The 17,634-nt window shown below is 35.4% G+C and overlaps 1 protein-coding gene across 3 annotated transcripts in view; it reads left to right on the plus strand.

Annotated features, from left to right (window-relative positions):
• The window catches only part of UNC13C (unc-13 homolog C), a 505,001-nt gene that overhangs the window by 260,584 nt on the left and 226,783 nt on the right, over positions 1 to 17,634 (plus strand). For all 3 annotated transcript variants that reach the window (XM_074327724.2, XM_074327725.2, XM_074327726.2), the window contains exon 13: positions 14,166 to 14,322. In XM_074327724.2, the coding sequence (XP_074183825.2) occupies positions 14,166 to 14,322 (157 nt within the window). The remainder of the gene's footprint in view (positions 1 to 14,165; positions 14,323 to 17,634) is intronic.

Consider the following 17,634-nt stretch of genomic DNA (forward strand, 5'->3'; position numbering starts at 1 on the left):
CCCAACCTGCTCCCATCTGACAACCATCAATTTGTTCTCTGTATCTATGAGCTTGTTTCTATTTTGTTTGTTCATTTATTTTCTTCTTTAGATTCCACATATAAGAGAAATCATATGATATTTGTCTTTCTCTGCCTTATTTCACTTAGCATAATACCCTTTAGGTCCATCTATGTTGTTGCAAATGGCACAATTTCATTCTTTTACATGGCCGAGTAGTCGTCCATCGTATACATGTACCACATTTTTATGCATTCATCTATCGATAGACACATTTCTTCCATATCTTGACCATTGTAAATACTGCAATAAACATAGAAGTGCATATATCTTTTTGAATTGGTGTTTTGAGTTTCTTTGAATAAATACCCAGAAGTGGAATTGCTGGGTCAGATGGTAATTGTTTTTTTAACTTTTTGAGAAACCTCTATACTGTATTCCATAATGGCTGCACCAATTTACAATCCCACCAACAGTTCATAAGGTACTATTTTTCTTCACATCCTCGGCAACACTCATTGTTTGTCGATTTATTGATGATAGCACCTCACACCTGTTAAAATGATTGTCTCTTTGTCCTTTTAATTTGCTTTTCCCTGATGATTAGTGATGTTGAGCATCTTTACATATGTCTATTGGCCATTTGTATGTCCTCTTTGGAGAAATATCTATTCAGGTCCTCTGCCCATTTTTTACTTTGATTGTTTGTTTTTGTGGTTGAGTTGTATGAGTTCCTTATACATTTTGGATATTAACTCCTTATCAGATGTATCATTAGCGAATAGCTTCTCCCATTCAGTAGGCTGTCTTTTCATTTTGTTGATGGTTTCCCTCACTGTGCAAAAACTTTTTAGTTTTATCCCATTTTTTAATTTCTTCTTTTGTTTCCCTTGCCCAAGAAGACATACACAAAAAAATATTATTAAGAGCAATTTGATAATCTGATAACTCTTAAAAATGTTTGCCATCAACATAGATATGATTCCTTCATTTACTATTCATTGGTGATCATTAATTGTTGAAAATTAATTGTTTTTATATAAAAATATACATTTTGTATTTATACAATAAGATTATAATTATATGTATAATCATTTATAAGACAGATAATAAAATGAGTTACTTAGAGGGGCACTTGAATTCTGTTCAAAGATTTACAAATTGAAATCTTGAGAAGTCACATCATGTATTACTGCTTTATAAGAAGTTCTGAGTGCCTGATAGAAACTTAATACATATTTGTAACTGAATGAATCAAAATCAAAATTTGTTATGCAGAATTGCATTTATTCTCAACTTCACCTGGCACATCTCTTCATGTCAGACATTTTCAGTTGTCAAAAGCAAGCAAAGCAGAACTGAGCAGCTTAATTAAGTTGATGTAGGTGTTTTACCATTTATGTTGCATTTAAGTGTTTTAGAGCATATCATATTGATTGGTCATTTCTAATAATTTGGAGAGGTTTCAGAGTACTGACATTCTTTTGTTCAGTGTTGAACTTTCAGATCTGTTTTTTACCATATTTTCCAAATGATACTTTTGTAACTGAACTGTAACTTGAGTCCTAACCTATTGTTGGCCAATGAATTACTCATCAAAAAAAAAAAAAGTTGATGAATAACCAACCATATCTTTACATTTAAACTGGTTTCCTATTGAATCAGCATTTTTCTGTTGTTTTGAAACCTTGCTTCAGAAGACCAAAAACCATAACAAGAAAACGAACCAACAGCAGCACATAACTAGATACGGCAAGCTTATCTCAGGTGTATTATCTCTTAATTTTTAAAAACAAAATATTGGAGAACTTAGCCTTAAGAAAGAAATAAAAATGTCCTGCCTGTGTAGTAATGACACTTTCAAGTTTGAGAAAGAACAAAACTGCTTAATTCTTGTGCATTTTCCTAAACATCATTTGATTAGAAAAATAAATCAAATATCAGTTTTGATGTTTAAAGTCCCCTTATGCTTAGCCAAATCCCCAGGTACCTTCATAACCTTCCTCTTTTATTAGGAATACTCCCATTTCTTTGAAGATAGATTTGGAGCAGAAATAAATCAAGGGAAAGTGTCTATTAAGTCAGAGAGGCTGCTTGCAAATTGTTAAATTTTCCTCTAGTGTATTTCTCATCATAAAAAGGAGGCTGAATCTGCTTTGCTGGTAAATAACCCGTACATTAATACTAAACTTCCCAGTCCTCCAAGGTATCTCCTACTTACTGTAAATGCTCTCTCCTTTTACCACAGAGCATCTTCTGTGATGGCAAAATTTATTAGCCCCATTTATTGCATAAAAATGTGTCCTTTGTTTTGGAACATTCATGAGAAGGAGAAAAGGGATAACAGTTTTCATATTTGTACAAGTGATTGATCAAGGACCTGGAGAATTTGTCTTCCAATGGCAAACAGAGCCATCTATCTAAATAAAATAAAAGCACTTTTCCAGTTTATGACAGAATGAAAGCATGTTCCCTTTTCAAAGGAGCACGTGATTCTACATATCGTGTTTCCCCCAAAATAAGACTGGGTCTTATATTAATTTTTGCTCCAAAAGACACACTAGGGCTTATGTTCAGGGGATGTCATCCTGAAAAATCATGCTAGGCCTCATTTTCTCGTTAGGTCTTATTTTGGGGGAAACACGGTATTTAGCATCATGAGGTTGGGCATAGAACCTGTTTCCATCATGAGAATTTGAGAGTTCTTGATGCATTTCATTTATTTATACAAACATCACCCTTATCATATGCATGGAATTTCATTGTCAAGCATTAAGGATTAAATCATCTTCTGGAAGTGATTTGTGTCAAGCAAATATATTTTAACTGAGTATTTAATGAGTTTTGCATTTATTGTAAAATGAAGCCCAAGGTGTCTCACAAACCTGAGATGATGTTAGACTATTGAGTCATGCCTCTGTAATACCAAACGAGAGAAAAGCATTAGTTCAGTGCTTTGTGCATTGGCATGCTTAACAAACAACCTGTACTTTGGCCCTGGCCATCTTAACTTAATTCATATTTGAACCAGAACTGTTGGGATATAGTTACTTTAAAACCACTAGTCTATTTTAGCTGCTTAAGCCATGAACCTGCTTTCTAAGGAGAGTGCTGCTCAACTGAATCATTCATTCTTTTTGGAAATATTTATTGAATGCCTGTCATGTGCCAGGAAGTTTTCTAGACAGTGAGGATACATCAGGGAACAAGAAGCCAAGGTCCAGTCTCTCATGGAGCCCACATTTCAGAAGATGTAACTGATTTATTCCATAGACACCTTTTAAAACAAAATATTGGAGAACTTAGCCTTAAGAAAGAAATAAAAATGTCCTGCCTGTGTAGTAATGACAATTACAAGTTTGAGAAAGAACAAAACTGCTTGATTCTTGTGGATTTTCCTAAGCATCATTTGATTAGAAAAATAAACCAAATATCAGTTTTGATGTTTAAAGTCCCCTCATGCTTAACCAAATCCCCAGGTACCTTCATAACCTTCCTCTTTTATTAGGAATACTCCCATTTCTTTGAAGATAGATTTTATCTAAGTAAGAGGAAGTATACAGGACAACAGAGCTACATCAATGAAAGATAGCTCTTTTCCCCAGTGAGCTCATTACCTAGAGGTAACAGGGAAAATAAATTAAATAATAACAAGACAGTATAATGGAAGTATGCATAGGTGCTATAAAAGCATAAAGCTAGTGATGTAGGAATATGTCTCTGTGAGTCCCCAAATGATGTAGGGGATTTTTTAGTGAGTGAGTGCCGGGATCGTGTCTCATGATGAGACCAAAGAATGTAAACATGGACGCAGGAAAGTCAAAGAGTTTTAAAAAGAGGATAGTTTATTAAAAGCAAAGGGCCAGAGCTCCCGAGCGGGAGGGGGTCCCGAATGGGGGTGCCCAGTGACTGAGGCAAAAGTTCTTACTTTTATACTTTCCCTTGCCTGCTTGGGGAAGGAGGCTGGAGCCTTCTAATGTAATTCATCTGTCAGGTTTGTCCTGTTTGTCCATCCTGAAGGGATTAACAAATCCACCCTTATCTATTAGATCCTAAAGGGATTAATGAACCCATCCCTCAAATCTGTTCCTTTGTCCCCGCTTATAATTATTAACCTTAAGGCACTTCTCTTATCTTTGTCTTGGAGTGAAGGAGACATTCCAGAACCTGGCATTTCAGGATATGGCTGCCTTTTGCTTATTCCACCAGGGACCTTCCTGTTTCCCTAACGACATGCTAACCAACCTGTCTCACTAAGACCAAATCTAGGAACAGATGAGGTGTCAGAGAAAGCTAATGGGCAGCTTGAAGATCCCATCCTTACTTGCTCTTCAACTTCCATCATTTCTCTAAACTTTATGCATTTCATTACTTTCCTGTCAGACTCCACTGCCCTCACAAACCTCCGTAATTGACCTCGAGCAATCCATGGTATCTATGAAAAGCTGTGATACTTTTGGCCAAAGAAGTGATCCATAAATGTTAGAGTCTTTCTTTAGTGGCAAGAATTGATAAAATATTTCCTTATCACTGAAATGCATGCTAATCTGATTGCCAGGAACAAATGTGATAAATGTCCTTTTAGTGTATTTCAGGAATACAGATAATCTTTCCTTTCATCTATTTCTCTGAAAGCCCCTCAGAAGATCTAAGAATCATTGTCTCTTTGGTGCTTCTTTCCAATCACCCTGCTCTTATTTTCATGAAAAAATAATTGATTTTTAAATCCTTTGAATCAAAAGCATTTCCATCCCTTGAAAACCACAAGATGGGTGTGATTAGGTACAATTATCCATGAAAAGGCAGGTGAGTTAGATGATTTTTTTTTCTCCATTAAGATGCTTACAAAACAATAGCATGTGAGTTGAATCCAGATGTGTAATTTGAGGTACACGACTTCCCAATATTTTGCCAGTACTATTCTGAGAATTAATGGTTGATAGTGTTGTAGCAGTTGCTTCAGCTGGAAACATGCCAGTAACTATCTCATTACTGGCAATTTAAGCATCATCTTTTTGGACTTTGTTACTCCAACTTTTTCCATGGAACTGAAATTCTATTTGCTAAATTGGTTTGACACTAACCCCATTTTCTCGCAAGAGCAAAGTCAAGTGATTTTAACATCACTAACTAATTGTTTTTAATCAAGTCTTTGCAGGGAAATGTTAAGCATTTCCAGAAATTACAGTAACATTTTCTGACCTTTTTTATTTGAAGGTGTACTCTTTGAAGGGGTCATTTGCTGCAGCCATTCTAAATTGTTACTTGTAATTTTAATTCTGTTTCCCTTCTTCCCCTTAGAATAATTTAAGTAGTATTGGAACTGCAGCATTTAGAAGGAAGTGATTTTCAAGGAGATGGTTAGAAACAAGAAAGTTTGCCTTGGTAGTAACTTCACATAAAGGAAGGGCATACAAACTCAGGGGCAGACAGACACTTTGCCAAATTAAAGACCCACATAGAAGCCTGTTAGCTGAAAACTATCAAAAAGCAAAAGATGCTTTAGGATGACTCCCTTGTCCCCTGCTTTCTGGTCATCTCTACTAACCATGGGCATCGATAGAATTAAATGTTGATAGTAGGAAGAAGTAACGTGCATGACTGGACACAGTGTGCTATCTGTGTTCAGAGATGCATGGCATGTTAGAGCTTGTAAGGATTAGACCTTCATTTTACAGATGGAGAAACTGAATCTAGGAGTGAGGAAGTTACTTTTCTAAGGTCACAGAACAGGACTAGGATTAGAATGAATCATCTCTATGCCGTGGTACCTATAACTCTATATTTGCCTCCCAGAATCCCTCTATTGTCCCCCCACACATACAAAAAGGAAAGTAATATGCTGACCATTTATTCGCTTTTCAAGAAGTGCATCCTCTAACCATGATTAATACTTTCCCTCTTGGAAATGTGTCTTTTGTTTTTCTCTTTTCCCCCCTTCAATTATCTAAGAAATGTGTACTTTGATGCATACTACTACCTTTATTGTACCAACGGCCTAATTACTTATTAAGGGTTAAAAGTGAACATGAAAAGGCAAGTTCAATGTAGACTTTTGTTTGGTACCAAAAAGTACTGTCTTTAACTTACCATGCTCCTACTCACAGTTTCTAGAAGTCAGGTATTTTTACCAACCAAAGATTATACTCATCATAGTGACCTGTAAATCCTATTTCTGAGTTTCAGTGTTTTGTTTATTTTCAATTAATAGCAAATGCTTAAATTTTTATGCATATCTTTATTTTTTTAATTATAGTTGACACACAATATCATATTAATTCCAGATGTACAGCATAGTGATTAGACAGTTATATAACTTTTGAAGTAATCACCATAAGTCTAGTACCCATCTGGCACCATCTATAGCTATCACAATATTATTGACTATATTCCCTATGCTGTGCATTACATCTCTGTGACGGTTTTTATAACTGGCTATTTGTATTTCTTAATCTCTTTCATCTTTTTCACCTATCCCCCAACCCCTTCTCATCTGGCAGCCATCAGTTTTAGATACCACATATTAATGAAATCATATGGTGTTTGTCTTTGTTTGACTTATTTTAGTTAGTATAATGCCCTCAAGGTTCATCCATGTTGTCCGAATGGCAAGATTTCATTGTTTATGGCTGAGTAATATTCCATTTTCTATATGTCCCACATCTTCTTTATCCATTTGTCTATCCGTGTATACCTAGATTGCTTCCATATTTTGGCTGTTATAAATAATGCTGCAATGAACATAGGGGTGCATATATCTTTTTCAATTAGAGTTTTCATTTTCTTCAGATAAATACTCAGAAGTGAAATTGCTGGGTCATACAGTAGTTCTAATTTTAATTTTTTGATGAACCTCCATACTGTTTTCCATAGTGGCTTCACCAATTTACAATTCCTCCAACAGTGCATAAGGGTTCTATTTTCTCCACATCCTCAGCAACACTTGTTTGTTGACTTTTTGATAATATCAAATGTTTGAACTTTTAGTCTTGGTATTCCAAATGATAGTTGAACTCCCCAGTCACTAGTTCTGGGGAGAACATTTTAATATAAGTTCTAAGAGATGACAACTATTTCCCAAGCATTGTGTCTTTAGTCTTTAGGTATATTGAGATGCATGCAACATATCTGACCAAGTTTAGGAGGCTCATATTTGTAACTTTGATCTACATATGTTGTTGTCTTTTTTTCAAATAATAAAAATTTTGTTGCTTACAATTTTAATCAGCTTACAAGAAAAACACCATAGTAATGCTAATTTGATACTGAAACTGATGTAAAAGTCGAATGGTAAGAAAAGTAGCCTTAGGTGAAATACTGGATTTGATGTTCACATCTTCACCATTCTCATTCCTGCATTTTATCTTAGGAAGTTATGAACCAAGATCATTCCATTAATATCTTTAAAAATAATTTTTGGTATATTTAGTGAAATCAAACTGATATCTATTTCATAGTGATTTTATAGTATTTTTTTGCTTGTACTTATTAAACAGATATTAGTAAGATCTATGATAAATTTTGAAAAAATATTTTTATGGGTGACTTGTTTGATTTCGTCCATAAAAATTGTGTTTAATGACACTTTAAAGAATATATGTTACACAGTTTTACATTATATACTTTAGTTATATAGTTTGTTTTTAGAAAAGAAAAAATATGCATAAAGAAAACTTTAATTAAACACAAATTTAAAAAGAGTTGGATTATTTTTTTATTGGCGCTCAAAGTTACAAAGAGATTTGTAAAATCAACAATAGAGCAAAGGTTGAATTAACATTTAAAATATATATCATATGTATATATTTTTTCCGATTAGAAAAATAAACTATGCTAATGGTAAATTAATGATACAGAGTATATATTTTTAAATAAAAAGTCTGTAGCCCCACCTAGAGATAACACTGTGACCATTTTAGTTAAGAATATTTTCTACCAAGTTTTTGATTGTCTTTGCTGTATGCATATGTGTATACGCGTGTGCGTGTGTATATGCGTCCTCCTTGTTGGCAACTTACAGGGTTCCTTTGAATCAGTATTTGTTGCCCACCTGCGTGTTGTCCGCATTCACTGGCAGCCTTTAAACTGGAAGGCAAGCCTCTAAAATTGTTTCACTCTTTGCCATGACTGTTCAAATGCAGCTCTCCTTTACACTGGGAAAAGACACTCACCTGTTCCTATTGGTGGGTGCTCTAAGTATAAGAGCTGGATTTTTTTTTTCCTGGATAATATAAACAATCTGTAATTCTTGTCTTGCTAGAAGCAGAACATAAAAGATGATATACTATCCCAAGTATCGGGTATACTGTTCCCAATGTTCTTCTAGTCCTTTCTTCTAACTGGCTTCAACTCCCATTGCCCATTCCCTATTGTACAGGCTGTATTACCATCTTAGGAGCTGTAGAGTCTTTAATGGATATAGAGTGAGGACGTGTGGGAAACAAGAGACAGATTTACTGGCTCAGGAAGTCGTTAGAATGGAATCAGGGAGGGACTGAGAGCCTTGCTGGTCAACAGCCGCGGCCCCAGATCTCTGATATAGGAGTATACAGTGTATGTTTCCTAGAAATAGCCTCTCATTTCCTCTCTAGTCAGGTTAATACACTAGGAGTTTAGATACTCATCACTGAATATCTCTTAATCTAGTCAGCCACCCGAAAGTTAGGCTAAGTCCCTCCCAGATATTGAAAAATGTTTGATTGGTAAACCTGATTGCCAGTGCTGGTATGACTTGACATCCTTTGTTCCCCGCACCCCCCCATGGAAGATTTAGAGAGGTGAATCATGTACAGCTACCTACTTCCCAGTATACCCCTAACTGAAATCATCTCAGTTAGATTTTATTCAGAAAATAAAATATTTCTGTCAGTTCTCTAAGACGAGTACATGCCTAGTGCTCTGGAAATTTTTAAATACTGCTCTCAGTACTATATCGATTATAATCAAAGCACTATTAACCTTCAAAGCTGTCATCATCATACTGCGTTAACTGCTATGCACTTCAACCAAATGTTCGCGAAGCTATTGGATGTTTTGATGAACTGTCACACTCAAGGTAAGTGAGCTCATACGTAATATCTTTGGCTCACATTGCTTTCATTAATACATGCTTGGTCCACTCTTGTGCACAAGAAAACACTATGCTAGAGGCTCAGTGGATAAGATGACTACTGAGCATGCACTAAACCCATTCTGGAAGAAACAGATACATGCACAAGTAATACACAGCATTGACGAGAGAGGGAGGAGGATAAATTAAGATAAAGTATACGCTAGTGGTTAAGAGAGATAGTTCTGAATATACATTACCTAAACACCAATTTTTAATCACATTACTTGCTCTGTGACCTTGGGGAAGAAAGGAAAGAAATATTCAGTTGCAACAAACACAGGGAGGGAGTCACACTTCAGAAGATCTCAGCAAAACAATACAAAAGCATAACGTTCCTAAGGTGACATAGTTTACATGGTGTTTTTATACTGTTTTTGGTGGAAATAGTGGCTTTTGCACCTGGTTTTCATATTTTCAGAGGATATTATAAATTTTTAGCTATAACAGGTAAAATCAAGTTGAAAATTGTCTTACTAGGAAAGTTCAGTTTTCAGAGAAATATGCAAAGTTTTATATTTTAGAGATCGAAATAGTGTAATTCTGTAATTTTCAGATTTTTTTTTCAAGGTGCAAAATATTTTGTTCCTTCAAACTGTGGTATACGAAGTGCTTAGTCATATTGGAAGCAGGACAAATGTGTCATTTTGTACGTCTACATCTCCTCAACTGTTTGTTTGCTTCCAATACCTACTCATTTAAATCTACCTTTACACCATTTCAGAGTCATCTTTCCAAATTCATGTTATCATGTCAGTTCCCTCTGAAAAAAGAAACTCAACTAACTCTATATAGTCCACATGAGAAAGTCAAAAGTCCTTAGCCGGAGACCAACCGACTCTGGCCTTACCCGCTTTAACTTGATCGTCCCTAGTACCTCCTCACTTTCCATCCTGTTTCCTCTTAGTGCAAACGCCTGTTACCCCCCAACATTGAACTTGTTAAGACCACAATGATGCCCAATCCAATAGTCTATTTTCTGTCCTTGTAAGACCCTTTCACTGTATTTAATAGCACCAATCATCTTTTATTCTTCAAACCTCTTATTCGCATGCTTTCCCTGATTCCAGCATGCTGGCTTTCCTTTATTTATTTATTTATTTATTTATTTATTTATTTATTTATTTATTTATTTTTGTCTCCATCACAGAATTTACTCTCCTTCCTTCTAGTGCCTTATACATTGTTTCCCAGGTTCCATTCCCTGACACTTCTCTTTTCAGTCTACATAATTACTCTGGGATGATTTTATTCTTTCTCATGATTTTGATTGAGTCCTACATGCTGATGACCCCCACATCTAAGTGTCCAGTCCATAGCTCCAATAACCTGGTGGACATTCCTATATGGAAGCTCTATAAGCACCTTAAGCTCCAACTCAACTAACCACATCATAATCTCCACCTTACAATTCCTGTCTCCTTTTCAGTTCCTAGTTCACTTGGCAGATGACCATTCACCCAGTCTTGCAAACTAAAACCTTGGAACTTAACCAGTTTTCTTTCCTATCTCTCACTTCTTATCAATCACCAAGTCTTGACCTTTTTTCCTCTCTCAGTACTTTTCAAATTCATTCCCTCCTCCCGATCTCTGTAGCTACTGCCCTAGCTCAGAATCTGTCATCGACTTTTACAGTCTCCTAATTGGACTCTTCTCTAGTCTCACCTTCCTTAACCCATCCTCCTAAAATCTCCTGCCAACCAAATTAATCTATTTAAATTCACCTCTCATGATGTCACTTCCTACTCCATGTAAACAACTAGAGTTTCTTGGAGATAATTTTTTATTACATTAACTCTGTAAAATTTTGAGTTTTGCTTGAAAAAGTCTTTTGACCTACATAATGGGTTCACCTTGCCTAACGTATTGCACAAGACTCTTCTGCATGCCCCTTTGCCTTGGCTCTGCTCATACTAGGCCTAGAAGATTCTCCTGGAAATTTGGACTCCACCTAAAACTTCTAGGATACACTGTACACAATATTTTGTGCGTGTTATTTTTTACCTGTTGTGCCTTTGTTTGTACTACTGGTATTTCATTCCTCAGTATCTATCAGTGATAACAAGCCCTATGCTTGGTTTGGCTATTTTAGTTATGCATTAACTGGAGCCCAGGCTCATTTCAAGATGCCAGGCTATAATACATACTCTAACTTAGTGTCTCATAGCATTCTGTTATGCTTTTCTTTCTTATAACTTTCTCATAACTGTATTACTTCTTGTGTGACTGATTCCTCCACTGATCTGTGAGTGAATTTGTTACTGTATACCCAATGCCTAATACAGTGTCTGACAATCAGACAAGTTCAAAAAATATTTATTGAACCAAGTTCTAGGGACACCAAACGCTCATCTCTTCCATGGCCATTATATAAACTCTGATCCTCTAGACCTTGGCTCACTCTTTTCAGTCTGGCTTCTCCTGTAGTGGGCTCACCACTAATGAATTCAGTCCAGGCTTTGTACCTTTGCCCTCTAGCTCCAGGACTCACTCCTCTATCCATGGCCCACCTAAACCTTTAGACAGCTCTGTAATAGCACTTTTTCTTTTATGACAAAATTAGAGTTTATTGTGTGTGCCTCTCAATTAGGGATTGCATGTTTTATACCAGGACCATGTTTTAATCTACTCCACATCCCTACCATGAATAATCTCAGAGATACAGTATATGTTTAGTCATTGAAGCGAGAGTACTCTGTCCAGATGTCTTTAATATAAAAAAATGGATAAAAGGTTAAATAGTAGGAAAACGTGAGAATAAATTATAATTCTATTTCTAATCAATTCTAATAAGAGAAAGCATTATAATTCTATTTGGCTATAAATTGAAGTTATTTTTTTAAAGAAAAGTTTAAAGTGTGAACAATAATATATTTTCACTGTTTTTCTAATTTTTGTGAATAATATATATTAATATGAATGATAAATGCATAGCAAGGATTGCATTAAACTAAGGTAACACAATTAATTACATTAATATACATGGCTTTGACTATAATATCCATAAGTTTTCATATTTAACTTATTTTTATTATCATTTTGGTTGTAAAATATTGCTTTGAGGTCCTCAAAGCACAATTTCATAGGGCATTTTCATCATTAAGATGTTGGCTTAACCAACTTAAAGTGTAAAATAGGCAAAGCTTGGTTGTTGATCTACCCAGTCTTTCCATGTCTCACCCATTACCCCTCAGATGGCTTTGAAGCAGTGAGCGATGTTTAATAATTGCATCATCCGCAATATAAAATTTCCTATTTCACTTATGAAATTCACACTATGAGCCCCTGAAGCAGAATATTCATATGTTCCTCCATTATTTCTGCTCAAAGTACCTGCTAAGCTTTTGCTGTCACCTTAATCGGGCACCAACAATCACATGGTGGCAGCTACAAGAAGTCAAGACAAAGTATCATGTCTGCATTAGGAGGGCATCAATTCTTTTGGAAAACCAAGGACAAGATTATTCATTCTTGAGACCTTTTGTATCGCTTTCAAAAGAAAATGCATGCTTAGGACAGTGAGCTTGTGGTCTATGAGATTCTCAGCAGCTTATTTTCACAGTTGATGTTTCTATATCTCTTGTTCCCCCAGGTGTGTGTGTTTTCCTTTTGCCATCCCCCACGTCATTACACTTAGGCATGCGTATTCTGCAACTCTTGACCTCTACCTTGGGTCTAAGAAATATAATCCTTTGTGAATTGTTGGGGGGAAGAAAGAAATGTAGCATAGTACTAGGGTTTTTATTTCTTTTTCCTACTTTTAATATTGTTTTAATTTAACTCAATGTCTTTTTAATAATTTCTACTTTTAATATCTTTATATCATTGGTGGTATTCTTAATCGATATTAACTATAATTAATTTAATGTACAATAAAGTCAAAATATGTAACATTCACCTAAAAGAAACAATCAGTGATAAATCTAATTCCATAATTAATGTGCACCAATGATGTAACCCTCACGACATATATTGTTATTTATGATCCTCAAAGATCCATGTTTAAGACTTTAACCTACTTTTATTAGCTAGTATGATGACAAGCCAGGAGCGTGGCCTGGCTGAGATCTAAGAGAAGCCGGCATTTGTAGGAACATCGTCCATTTCTGTTAAGGTGCTATTCAGGGCAGTTATTTATGTACTCGTGTGTAAATTGTGTTTGTGTCAGCAGTGCCAAAATCACTGATGCTTAGGTGGAAGATAAATTACCGAGACATGAGAGAAACAGATTCAGATTATGTACTGAAAATTTCTTTCCTCTGTGTGTATTTTATCTTTTCACTTTTATCATAAGCTGGGCTATCAATTTTCAAGTCTTTTGTGATAGTTCAAATAAAACAGGTTTTCTTGAGAGAAGTAACACAATTGAACATGTATTGCTTCTGATGTCTGCATGTGATACTATTATTCAAGATTTAACAGCAATGGTCTTTAAGTATAAAGCTGGCACAATGCAGTCTGTCCTCACTAGTCATCTGTTTGCTTAATTAAATCCTGGTGTTAGAAGAATTCTTGAAAAACAGAACTGCTTATGGAAGATAATCCTTTATGACAAAAGCACACAAAATAGACTCAAGGCCGATATTAAGTTCACTTGTCCAATCAATGCACAGTTCAAAGAGGGCCTTTTGCTTCATCTTTGGGAGGGGAATACAAGTGTGAAAAACATTCTGGTTGAAATACAGCATTTCAGGAACTGATATAAGGGGTGACATAGTTGCTGGAGAGAAGGAGAATTCCCTGATACTACTGCCTCCCATCTGTGGTGGATTCCACTGACAATTGTACTTTTGGTGTGTACACACAACCCTCTCACAGTTGAAAGGGTTTATGCACACATCTCTGGAAAATCACATTATAAGTAAGCCACTGCTCATTTGTGAGAAATTTTTAAAAGGCTGAAATTGCTTTCTCTTTCAGTTAGAAATTATGGCAGTTTTCTCTCCTGTTCATAGATGTAGTCGACGAATTATTTAATTGCTGATGTTAGAGGATATGCTGTTAGGTGAATTAATTAATTTCTGTTCTAAAAGCGCTTAATATTTTTGTCTTGCAGTCACTTTTCATGTCTGTCTTCTAAATACATGTGCCCGGGTGTCCCTGCTGTCATGAGCACCTTGCTGGCGAATATAAATGCATTCTATGCTCATACAACAGTCTCAACAAATGTGCAGGTCTCTGCCTCAGATCGATTTGCTGCTACCAACTTTGGAGTAAGTATTGTTTTTTTAAATTTAAAATTCCTAGGAACTTTTGGGAGTTACATTTTCAAGAGACGTTGGATTCAAGATATTCTTAGAATTTTATTACCGAAGGTATATCTTAGGGACTATCTCAGTATAATTGGGCTAAAACTAAAAGTTCATTGGAAACATTCAGTGAAATAACAGTCAGTAGGCATCTTCATTAGATTAAATCTCCATATCTGGATTGACCTTTTCCAATGGGGGAAACACACATTTTGTGAGAGCGTTGATGTTTTATAGGAAATTCTACATGTATGCAAATTTGGGATTCGCCACTGCAGACACTGTCTCCTGGTAAATGGGAGCTTGGTTGACTTCTCTGGAGCCTAGTATTAGACTCCATTTGCTCTTCCTGTTGGTTCCTACTTGTGCTGAGGGATAACAGCACATCTTCTAAATAAAAAGTTGTAGGTGTGTGAAGAGTCTAAGAGAACTATCTGTACCTACTTAATCCCTCTTGCGCTCTCTCTCTCTCTCTCTCTCTCTCTCTCTCTCTCTCTCTCTCTCTCTCTCTCTCAGAGGAAACTAAGATCCATTGCAGGAAAGTGATTTCCATGACACCATAGTTACTTTTCCCACTAAACTTCCAAAGTGGTTCACTGAATAGATTTTTGTTATTGATCATGTTGTTAGAAATCAAATTTGGGTATATGTATCATAGAGTACAAAAAAATGAAACCCAGCAAATAAAATAGTGTAAAGCCAGTAGAAACAACAGAAAAAATGTGCTGCTGTGCTTATTCTTTTTCTGTCCTTTGCATCTAAAAGAAAATGTATGTGAGGTGTGTGAGATGTTTTGGAGAAAATCAAAGGAAAAAGTAAATATTATTTAATGACATATCAAAATCAATACTAGTAGAAGAAAACACTGTCTGGATTAGGAGTCAAGGGGTTTGAATGTGTACTCAAAATTAGGAAGTTAGTTTAGTTGCTCAAGCCTCAGTTTCTTAAGCTGCTCAGTGAAGATAACAATTATTACTCTAACATGTTTCTCAAATTCAAGATGAAAATAAACTGAGGTAAAAGACGTTAAGGCAGTTTGTAAAAGCTGAAAGTGCTGTCTATAACTAAGGTATAAAGATTTTGTCTCTACTGCCATGTCTACAGTATAAACAGTGTACCATCAGCTACTTTTGTCAAGCTAAATTGACTCTTATAAGATGTGGCACCAAAGAACATTTCCTAGCCAGCTCAAGAAAATACCATCATGACCAATACTAGATCACAGAACAGTTTTGTCATGAAAAACCTCATCTTGGTAACAGTATTTATTGTCTTGGGATTTTACCTGTAACATAAATCATTCAATGTTATGAAATTGTTTTGCTTTTAATATTCTGCCTGGCTACGTTGTACTGAATAAGCCAACTTTATAGAACACTGAGACTTTCTACCACTGAGAAAGAGGATGTGTGTATATGATTAATATCCCCTATAAAAGCCACATGGAGGAAAATGAGGTAGCACACTCTTTTACTTCACGCTGACCCAAAGAAAAGAAATCAAACTGATTTCAGTACTTTTCAGTGTTTCAGCAGCAACAAGGTTATAACAAACTTCATTTTGTAAATGAAATAACTTATTATATATAGAACAAGGTCAAAAAGAAATCTTCAAATGCCATCGTGATAAATTGGTGACTCATTATGCAGATGTAACCATATTTTTCTCTACCTATTGAAAACAGTGCTATTTGCACAGTCAAATATATCTAAGTATAATGTCACCCACGTCCACTTTGGGCCTAAATTTCTTATTGACCTGACTTCTGAAGCTGATACTGTCACTTGTGACTTAGAAACACTATTGTATTGGCCCTTCTTTATCCTTTTTAAAGGTGTAACCCAGACATTTTTCTCCAAAAAATAAACCATGGAAAAAGCTTTTTTACCTATGAGGATAGTCAAACAAATATTTTTAAAAAGAAAATCATTACTGTTACAAATTCATACTTTTTTGTGTACAAGTGTTGCTTGAATTCATGGTTTGGATGAAAATGTTCAAGAATAAAGTGAAAAGGACAGAACCCTTCAGTGTGGCGAGGAGTGGACAGCAAAGTTTGCTGAGGAAAATAGTTAAAGAAATTGAATGAAAATGATAATAAAAATGTGATATTATGAAAGGCAAGGTTAACTATTTTGAGAAAAGGGGAAGATGTAGCGTCATTAGCTCTTGCAAAAGGTTCAAATCAGATGGGAAATAAATGAGCCCATGGCATTTAGCAATTAGGAGGTCATTGGTTAGTGAAGCAGTTGAGATTGAACAGTTGGAAAGGAAGAATACTCCATGAAATGGAGTTCAGTGTTTCAACTTTGAAGAAAAGTCTTTAGGAAATGCATTTAGTGACTTAGTTAACTTAAGACAAAAATAGCAAATACATTATTAATAAAAGTGATGTTTATCTATCTCAGTTTTTTGTTTTTTTTTCCTTGAGCATACACACCTTCTTTAACATAGCCAGTGCAGGCAAAATCAAATATACTACTAAACATTTGGGGGGGCATTACATATGGTCTTTTTTGTTCACTTGTTCATTCAATGTGTGTTTATGTGATACCTTATATAAGGCATTATGGCAGGTAGCAGAGGGACTAGAAGATACTGACCTCTACTGTCTGGGGCTAATACGCTAATGGGATAGTCACATAACCATGTGTAATAATAACCATAAATCACTCCTGAAATGTGATAAGTGCAAAGGAGCTCATAGTTATAAATTTGCTTTGAGACTGAAGAAAGCAAGTGATTGATTCTCTTCAGAAGCTCATGGAAGCTTGACAAAAAGAATAGGACTTTTAGGGATGAGTAATATTTTTCAAAGTCCAAGAAGTTGTAGAAACACTACCTTAGGCCTGGGAAGGTATTTGAGTAAAGACAAGGGGAAGTTAAGATGCAAAATAAGTTCAAAGAAGTTTGTATAACATAGCTTGCCTACCGAGGGTGGCAGATAGAATTAAAAATGGAAGTAAATAAATCAATCAATAAAAATGGAAGTATAAGAGGAAGCTTTATAATTGGATTGACATTAATTTTTGAGGGTCTTTAATGCCCCCTAAGAAGTTTGGACCTCATTCTTAAAGCATAGAGTACAATTTGATACAATTTTTTATTTAGATCACTCTGTAAAAGAAACATTACAGAGGGGAGAGAGAATGTTTATCAGACAGAGTTCAGCTGTAGTAATAGAAACCTCCTAGCAATCTTAACTAAAAAGGAGTTTGGCACAGAGAATTAGAAGCTTGCAATATCGTCTGAAGGACTGGAGAAGGATCCTTCTGT

This window comes from Rhinolophus sinicus, chromosome 3, assembly GCF_057876585.1.
Source record: "Rhinolophus sinicus isolate RSI-liver-muscle chromosome 3, RSI-T2T, whole genome shotgun sequence".
Classification (NCBI taxonomy): domain Eukaryota; kingdom Metazoa; phylum Chordata; class Mammalia; order Chiroptera; family Rhinolophidae; genus Rhinolophus; species Rhinolophus sinicus.